The sequence below is a fragment of the Centruroides sculpturatus genome, unplaced genomic scaffold (genome assembly GCF_000671375.1).
Source record: "Centruroides sculpturatus isolate CEXI.00-Female unplaced genomic scaffold, Cexi_2.0 scaffold189, whole genome shotgun sequence".
NCBI lineage: Eukaryota > Metazoa > Arthropoda > Arachnida > Scorpiones > Buthidae > Centruroides > Centruroides sculpturatus.
In genome coordinates this window covers 375,321-385,181 of record NW_019384395.1, presented here as the reverse complement: position 1 = coordinate 385,181, position 9,861 = coordinate 375,321, and the positions used below count along the sequence as shown (strand labels likewise).

Genomic DNA, 9,861 nt, shown 5'->3' with positions numbered 1-9,861 from the left:
AAGTAGAACTTTAGAATTAAGAATTAAAGAACATGAAGCAGCAATTAGACTAAAACATAATAATTCTCCGTGGTTCGACCATATAAAAAATAGTAAATGTAAAATAGATAGAAATAACATAAAAATAATTCACTTAGAAAAAGATATGTATAAACGTAAATTTAAAGAACATATAGAGATTATAAAATGTAAAGATGATTTAATAAACATTTCAAATGGTATGCAAATAGATCAAATGTGGTATAATATAATAGAGGGCGCTAATAGATAAATTTGTTTGTAATGCCTTGTGACATAAAATAATACGTGAAATATATTGTAAAAGTGTGGATGTATTCTCTCGAGAATGTGTTAATGGTAATACACCACATGTTATTAACCTGTAAAACGTTCATTATTGCTGCAACATTTTATTGTAGAACATACACATTTTTTAAAGGTTGTAATTATAAAAGTTTTTATGAACAATTGTTAAAAGTGAGTATCATGTTATTTTTTGATGTTAAAAATGTATAATGTTATAAAGTAATAATTATAAATATATTGATATATTAGGATCAACGTATTAATGTGAAAATGTATTTGAAGTGTTTTTAAATGGCTGTATTTTTAAACTCTTTCCAACGTTACCAGTTATACACCGGAGGTTTTTAAAAAACAGAACCTTAGGTAACGTATAAGTCTAACAATTTTTTAATAGTTTTATGTCAGTAAATATAATCTACACGCGAAGAATTTGTCATCTCACTAATTGTATATAACCTTTTTGTTTTTAAGTAATTGTATATAAAATTTTTTAAATAATTTGTAGATTTGAACTGAAGAGGGACTTAAAATACAAATAAGTCCAAAATGCATTTGTCAAACCAATAAAAGAAGTACCTAACCTGAAAGCTGTATATGATAGTCTACCGAAACGAATTGATCGGATTAAAGAGATACATTCACAACGAAATAGCAGCTGCCATAAGTGATTTTTTGAAATGTTATATCAACCCAAGGGTCAATATCAACCACTTTGGCAACTCCTGCTTTAGATGGTTAATTATGCTTGTAATCATAAGTGAGCTTTTTGCTTTGCTAACAGTATCTATTTAGTTATTGTATGTACAAAAGGAAATGTTACAAGACAACTGATATCCCCCCATAAATAATGCCCATAACAAAAGATTAAAATATAAATAACAAAGAATAAAAATCAATACACACGATAAAAGAATATACATAAATAAAAACAAAAGATTATATATTGTAAAGTAACCATTTAAAAATGTGTTTAAAATGTAGAATATCTTCATGTAGGATTGTTCCAGACAGCCCATATTCTGAACAGACCAATAGAAAAATGATCTGAGAGAAATGGAAAGCCTAAAACAGTGTTTCTCAATGGGGCGATATTGCCCCATGTGGGCGTTTTTCCATGTTGAGGGGGCAATTAGTAACAATTTATATTTTGGGGAGGTGAAAAACAATTTTCTGGATGATATAGTAAAACATTATATTAAGAATAATTAGATATTTTATTTGTTATATCGTACAATAATTAAACAAATAACATTATACTAGTCACTAGTCTATTCAATGCACTATGAATTTGGCGTTAGCCTTGGCCCTCAGCATCGGAATTTTGAAGTGAAGGGGGCAATACTACGTAACAATCATCAAATTGAAGGTAAATGAAAAACAAGTTGAATGTGTAAACTACTTTCCAATATGATTGTTTGGTGGGTTGGTTCAATTCAATCAGAGTAGAAACTCTTTTCACTTTTACCAAATGACCATTACCAAAAGCATGTCAAATGGCCTTGATTGAATGTATAAACAATTGCAGTGACAAGAACCAACAGATTGAATGTGTCCATTCTACTGTGTACAAAGGAAAAGGTATACAGAAATAACCAACGATCGCCTTTAAATATCATGCTATAATCTGGCTAATTAAATGATTAATTATCATTTAATTAGCCCGATATTTAAGGCGATCATTGGTTATTTCTGTATATGTATTGGGCTTTGAGTTGTTTATTATTTATATGAAAAGGTATATTGTTCTATCTGAAAAACATGTTGGCAGAAAATATCATTTAAAATGGTAGAAAAACAAACACATTTTGATATGAGTAAATTTTAAAAATTTACCAAAACTACAAGAATAACGCTTGCAGAAGACATTTTGATGCACTAAGGACATTAATCAAAATCCATGGTCATATTCAGCAATGTCACTTATTCTTTTTTTAAAAAACTTTTTAAACTTACTTTTGCATTGCACAACAAATTATTTGTACTCCTACATGTACTATTTCACTCAATGTTGTTTTGTTTTTAATTCATCATCCAACTTATATCAACCTGTAAAAATGTGTCTCGTTCTTCTTCAAGTTCAATTTAAGTTGAACAATGCTAGTCATTTGATTTGAACTGACTCATGTAAATGTGCTTTCAGTTAGAATGACTATGTGAATCTGCATCAAATGTGTCACATATAACCAATTACACATTGTATAATGGTCCATGTAGCCAGCTGTTGCGTTTGATATATATCTCACTTCAACAAAGTAGAAATGTCCATCATTTATCCATTACTTCAAAGACTTAATCAAAAATTTCAAATTCTCTCAATGTATTTTGATTTATAATTTTGTTGTATGCTGTACATACTTTGGTTATTTCTCAGTTATTTGTAGAAAACCTTAATTGTTATAAATTTATTGTAACTTTTATCATATTTTTATTTCCTGAAATATTAAATGCTTTGCTAGAAGTCACTTTGGTAAGATTCCAGTTCTGAAAAGTGGTTGAAACTGTATCAGAGCTGTGGATCATGCCCATAAAAATAAAAAGTCAAAGAAATTGATGGTATACACGTGACCCTTTGCAAGATATATTCCCCTCAAATCAGCATATTAAACATGTGATGAGCTTAATGGAGCATGCCGTGTACCTTTAGATGTCTCCAGTAAAGTGAAAAACAATTGATTGCTAGCATTGTTTTGAGAAATAGTTCCAATTTTTAAAAACCTATTTCTGAGGGTCTTCAATATTCCAGACAGACAGATTTTGGGAGCTATACCTCACAAAGAATCACATGTAGCCCATTGGTTCCTTTTGACTTTTTTATTCCTATGGTCTACAACTCTGATAAGGTCCCAACAATAATCTCGGTTAATGGTAAAAATGGCCGGCAATAACTTAAATATATCGTTGAATAAATAATATCATAAGTAATCAATATTGATTATTTTCTTTTTAATTAGATGAATTAGTATATATTTTAGAAAATTTAAGACCAACACATGATGTAAATATAATATGATTAATTTTCATTCAATACAGTAATTCACGTGTTAAAAATTATATTGATATAAATTACCTTCTCCTTGTTCCACCTGATCTGCCCAACTTGGTTTCGTCCTATTAATAAAATTTACATAAATTATGTTATATTATCTGAAATTTATTAAAATATGACTTAATGTTCGTTCCATATTGTATACTCACTCAACGTCGGTCGACACCATCTTTTCTCTGTCGATTGAATAAAACTGCCAGATGACAATGAATGCAAATAAAAAATAATTGATTAAAACTCAAAAAATGGCAAAAGTGTTAATTTTTAATGTTTTAATTTTATCAAATTATTTAGAAATATAATAGTATTTATAATTACAAATGTTTTTATTTGTTTTGATATTTTTGGGCTCTTTTAAAATTCTATCCTATTCATCAGTACTAAATTTACTGAAGGATAGGATAAAATTTAACTCAAGCTTTGTACTCGAGGATAATACTCAAGAATGAGGTATTTTATCAAGTACCAGTGGTCAAATGGATAAAATTACTGAACGCTGACAGTTGGTGGCAGGTTTGCGCCTGACCAACGGGCTGGCCACGTGGCCAATTTCCCCTGCTTTCTTCACGTCTCTAAAACCTAAATGGGGCCAGTTTTCCCATAGAACAGGGGCGGACTAAGGCCTAGGCAACCTAGGCACGTGCCTAGGGCCCGTAATTTTTGGGGCCCGGAAATTAGGTTTTTAATTTTTTAATTTTAAAAATAGGCTCGGAATTACAATGTTGCCTAGGGCCCGCTTTAGCCTTAGTCCGCCTCTGCCATAGAAAGTCCTTTCGGGTAAAAGATCGTCCTCGTGTTGCCTTGCTGTTTCCTATCAATCCATGCCCATTATGGGTTAGTTCAGTCCTACAACGAGTCGATGGGTAATGACATATTCGGTCAAAATTATCCATGGGAATTTCTGAGAGTCCAATTTGCATTGGAATTGAATACTTCAAAAGGCAAATTGATTTTATGCTTCTGCCATCTCGATTCTCTTCCTTTCCTACAGATATTTTTTTGCTTTTTTTCATTTTAAAATCTTTCCGGTCTGTGGGCACTAAGAAACTTGTTTTAGTTTGATGCGATGCGGCCATGCAATACGGAAGATTTGCGAAGGAAAAATGTGTCTCGGGAAGACTTTCAAGAGGAAACTGGCCCCTACTTAAATGTTAGATGTGTGAAGAAAACCAGGAAAACTACAGCCAGCTTGTGACGATACATAAACCCACTTTAATAGTTTTATTCACTTGGCCATAGGTGAGTACTGTACATTTAAAAGATCTTTATTCATACCAATCGATTAGTGGGTTCTGCCATCCCACAGTGGGAGCGGTCGAGTGATGGGGATGGAACTGGACATATTCAGGACGACTCCTTAGGAATTTTTCATGAGCAAGATAGTCTGCCCATAAGGAATTGCTTGCTCGGATTCGATCTAGGATCCCAGAGCGGTAGGATAACGTCTCAACCATCTCGGCTATCATGTCGATTCACAATGGGCATGGATAATCACATTTTCCCACCTGCCCCGTCCCAACGACCCAATCGGATCCAACTTATCAATTGTTTTATTTTGAGAAAGGTTTTTCGATCAGGACAGGCCCTGCCATAGGGCGAATGGAGCAGCCGCTCCTGGAGCTAAGTCCTAGGAGGCGCCTCAGTGGTAAAAAAAATTAAAGGGTATAAATTAAGGGCAACCAAGGGGGGCGCCATAATAGGATATCGCTCCATCCTAAAACTTGCCTCGAGCCGGCACTATTTTCGATATCCCCTCCTCCACACACGAGAGTGATATGTCCTTGAAAAAACATAGATCATATTTTTATTTCCTGAAATATTAAATGCTTTGCTAGAAGTCACTTTGGTAAGATTCCAGTTCTGAAAAGTGGTTGAAACTGTATCAGAGCTGTGGATCATGCCCATAAAAATAAAAAGTCAAAGAAATTGATGGTATACATGTGACCCTTTGCAAGATATATTCCCCTCAAATCAGCATATTAAACATGTGATGAGCTTAATGGAGCATGCCGTGTACCTTTAGATGTCTCCAGTAAAGTGAAAAACAATTGATTGCTAGCATTGTTTTGAGAAATAGTTCCAATTTTTAAAAACCTATTTCTGAGGGTCTTCAATATTCCAGACAGACAGATTTTGGGAGCTATACCTCACAAAGAATCACATGTAGCCCATTGGTTCCTTTTGACTTTTTTATTCCTATGGTCTACAACTCTGATAAGGTCCCAACAATAATCTCGGTTAATGGTAAAAATGGCCGGCAATAACTTAAATATATCGTTGAATAAATAATATCATAAGTAATCAATATTGATTATTTTCTTTTTAATTAGATGAATTAGTATATATTTTAGAAAATTTAAGACCAACACATGATGTAAATATAATATGATTAATTTTCATTCAATACAGTAATTCACGTGTTAAAAATTATATTGATATAAATTACCTTCTCCTTGTTCCACCTGATCTGCCCAACTTGGTTTCGTCCTATTAATAAAATTTACATAAATTATGTTATATTATCTGAAATTTATTAAAATATGACTTAATGTTCGTTCCATATTGTATACTCACTCAACGTCGGTCGACACCATCTTTTCTCTGTCGATTGAATAAAACTGCCAGATGACAATGANTGCAGTGCACACTATTCCGTGCTCATTTCAATCGGTCCGAGTCGTAGGTGGACGAAAATATGAAATAAAATGGTTCAAATTCTTACAAGATATTATTATTATTTATTGTGAAATTTTGCCGCTCCCTAAAACGTAATTTTGCCGCGCCCTAAAAAGTGCCGCCCCCACTACGCTACGCTACTGACAGTATTTAATTAAAAAAAGGTATATACAACTACTGTTTGCTTGATTTTTATTAATATGCGTACTACAGCTATTTTATTTTGTTTTATTTTGGCTTATCAGGAGACATGAATCCTGATAATTAAATATAAAACCACCAGATCTGATTATTTGGTGAAAACTAGGAAAAAGCCGCTATGTTGGTGGAATTTAAAAAATATAGTTTTAGAAATGACTGTATTACAATTCATATATACTGTACATATATTTAAAATTCGCGTTATCCGGTTGTGTGATCGAGTATGCAAACTGTAGGCATTATTTCGGACCATAAACAGTTGGACATAGAATTTTTTAAAATTATTTAATCCGTGCTAATAAACTATTATCGGAAACTATACACATTTCTCCATTATAAACGTTTTGCTTTTCGAGAAATATTTAAAAAAAACAACGCTGTAGCATTAAAATATATATATTTTTTATTTAAAAAATTAATGTGAGGTAGTATAATTAATAATTAACATTGCCAGGAGTGTTGAAAAGGTTTTAATCGTCAATAATACAACGACGTGGATTTTGTGTATTATTTACAATTATTCGAGCTCGACGAGCTTTAAATTATTCGAATTTGATTCGAAGTGACATTCGCACAGGCTTTTCTATGAAATTCAAAAACGCCTTTTCAGCTGATTTGTCGAAATCGCGCAGTTCCGAAAAGTGCATTCAAGCAATACTGACTAGTGAGTGTTAAAATCTCCTCGCTTAGCCGGCTCGCATAAAGATCCAGTGTAGATCGCTAAGCGAGTTTTTCCGGTTTTCGTAGCGGAAGAATCTATATGTAGTTAGTTAGGAGAATGATCTTTGAAGAAACGCAACGACCAATTTGTTAAGAAAATTTTTCGCAAACAGTCAATGTTTTCACTGTTTCGGTTAAGGTTATCGGAGAATCTGTGGAGATGTCCGTTTGCTCGATTTTTCAGGTACAGTACAGTCTAAACACATCCATGCACGGAACTGGCTAATGTCGTCTAAAAAAACGAAAGCGTCGGCGCGTGGCAATTATAAACAGTAAGTAGCGCGAAAATCGCGAGTCCGATGCTTAACCACTGCTCTTGAAAGCAAACGTCAGGAAACAGTAGACGTTGACTTTTCGAACAAGTCCAGATCCGTGCGTTGTCTACAATATTCTCATTCCAAAGACACTTTCATTTATCTTCTCCAGTTCCTCGAACGCGACCACGATTCGAAAATTTCAAAGTTTTACACCAAGACCGCATTGCTCAGCTGAAAACACGAAAATAATCGATTGTAACTGTGAAAACGTTACTTGGGAGTAGATAAAAATGATTGAAAGAATGCAAACGAGCTGTAAAGGTATTCTGACCGTCGGGGGTGTAGCTTAGATGGTAGAGCGCTCGCTTTGCATGCAAGAGTTACCGCGATCGATACTCGGCGTCTCCATCCCGTTGTAATTTTTTTCTCCCCCTCTACTCTTCGTCACACACGGAAATGTGGTACTCACGTACTGTAGATTGCCGCTTCCGACTTTATATGGACGGTGTACTTGCAGCCTGCTTCCGAAACAATATGAATTTTGGTGAACAGAAAAGTTCCAGAGTTGCAAAACGGAATTCTTTCGAGCCAGATTTTTGACAGAGTGTTGTTTTGTTTAAATTCTAGAGAAAATTATAACTTTAGCAAAAATCTGAAAAGTATTTCGATAATTCGATTACATCGTTTATCAAAACGATATGATCAAATTCAAACCGGATGTAATGAGATCAACTAGCTGAAATATCATCTATAAATAGTTCACTCTCAAAAATATCACTGGTACTAAAAGTAGGTTACGCGATCAGTTGCAAACGTCAGTGAGAAACGTTTCGCTAACTATTCTTCATGAACACTTTCACTACCTACAGCTTACAGCGACACGTCGGATGTTTATAAAATTCTCAGAAGTTAATTTGCAAATATTATGTACCGTATACGTCTATCGCACTCCGACTGTAATGAAGTGAAGTGTACACCTATGCACAGATACCGGTCGCTGTACTCGTCGTTAGCGTTTTTTAGAAGTGTGGAACGAAAAGGCGAATTACTTTTTGTGGTGCCAAAAAATTTATTCCTTGTAGACGTTTGTAAAAATAACAGGAGAAAATGGAGACGCCGAGTATCGATCTCGGTACCTCTCGCATGCGAAGCAAGCGCTCTACCGTTTGAGCTACGTCCCCACTGAAATTTCCTCTGTACCTCCCCACTGAAATTTCCTCCGTACCTCCGTACTTTCTGAAATTTCTTCCTCATTCGAATTCACTGAGGGACAGGAGTGAAAACTAACATCCAGAATGAACGAATTTTTTAAAAACGAGATTCATAAATTATCGGCGTGATAAAAATCAGCGCCTATGGTTGATTAAAAATTACTTTTGATAGTTTTTGCTTTCAATCCTTCGAAAAATTTTTGTTAAAGCTAATATAAAAATAAAAAGTGGCTCGGCAAACAAACAACAGGCGAAAATATTTTTGTATAAACTTGAAATAATAGTCACAGTTTCGAACGCAAGGAATTACTCCTGTCTTAAATCCAGTTCGGATTTTTTGCGCGAGTGACGAAGTTAGTTTTACGACATTTGTTCAGACGAAAATCACTTCGTTAAATTAATATTTAGTTGAAAAAGAAGTCAGTGCACTAAACGTTTTTTGTAATAAGAAAAATGATAACTAGCTGAAGGATCACTAATTAATAATATATGTCCAATTTTCTGTTTCGTTTGTTTGTTTTCATATTTATTATTTGTATGGTTCAAAAGTCTACAGCAAAGTATAACCTTTATGTTGTCATAACCGTAACTATGCCTCTCACATAGGGCGCGTTTGAAAATTCAAATCGGTAACACCGCGGTAGTAGTGACTGAGGTCATCGGTCATAGCCAGTTATTCCGGGCGATTAGTGCATTTTTAAACACGCTGGTTAGTTTGTGGTGTTCAACAAGGCGGAAAGCCGAGAGGAGATGATATTAATTTTAACATTGCTCTCGAATATAGATTCAGAATCATATGACGATGATGATTCGACAAGTTTATCAAAAGATGAAAACTAACTTGTAGAATTTTTTAAACAAGTATCGGAGAAAAATTTATCTTTGTTTAGTTTATACTGTGAAATCAATAATTTCGTAGCATTTGCTGGCCATTTTCCATGTTGTCTTGCCTTATCTGAAATTTGGGACGACATGGCTTTCTGATCTTGGTCGCTTTGTGTCGCGGAACCAAAATGTTTATTTTCTCTACATTTTTAAAATCACCGCCACATTCCTCGCCCGATACCAAGGACTATATACTACAAGGATAGCCAGATCCCTATTCTACAAAGTTAGTGACGTCAGCACGTGTCCTGACCTCTCTGTTTACATAGAGCAGGGTGTGCACGTGTTTAGTTTTCGCTTTTAATATTCGTCCAATTTTGTGATTAACGAAGTGATTTATTTTAATATTTCTGTAATTGTTTTATTTGACTAAGTTTTTTATAAGGTCAGATGATTTAAATATAAGTCATTAAATATTTAAAGCTATATTTTTATGTTAGGTGAAGAACAAAATGCTGAGTACTAGGTGTGCTGTGTATGGTTGCAATAATAACCTTCTTTTTTCAAATTGGAAGCAACCTGTTTACATCGGGTTTGATCAAAAAATGACAAGAGAAAT

General features: G+C 33.9%; 2 protein-coding genes and 1 non-coding gene across 3 annotated transcripts in view; 1 reads left to right on the top strand and 2 right to left on the bottom strand.

Moving 5' to 3' along the window:
* Nucleotides 1–3,545, bottom strand: part of LOC111618360 (eukaryotic translation initiation factor 3 subunit G-like) — a 44,691-nt gene extending 41,146 nt beyond the window's left edge. Inside the window, exons 1-2 of the mRNA XM_023359869.1 lie at nt 3,502–3,545; nt 3,374–3,414 (exon numbers count right to left, since the gene is read on the bottom strand). Coding sequence (XP_023215637.1) covers nt 3,374–3,414; nt 3,502–3,521 — 61 coding nt within the window. The 5' untranslated portion in view covers nt 3,522–3,545. The remainder of the gene's footprint in view (nt 1–3,373; nt 3,415–3,501) is intronic.
* A 637-nt stretch (nt 3,546–4,182) lies between these two features.
* Nucleotides 4,183–9,861, top strand: part of LOC111618367 (thioredoxin domain-containing protein 17-like) — a 29,684-nt gene continuing 24,005 nt past the window's right edge. Inside the window, exons 1-2 of the mRNA XM_023359878.1 lie at nt 4,183–4,186; nt 7,089–7,133. Of these exons, the coding sequence (XP_023215646.1) occupies nt 4,183–4,186; nt 7,089–7,133 (49 nt within the window). The remainder of the gene's footprint in view (nt 4,187–7,088; nt 7,134–9,861) is intronic.
* On the bottom strand, nt 8,315–8,387 carry Trnaa-cgc. Its single transcript has one exon. It is a non-coding gene; the product is annotated as a tRNA-Ala (tRNA).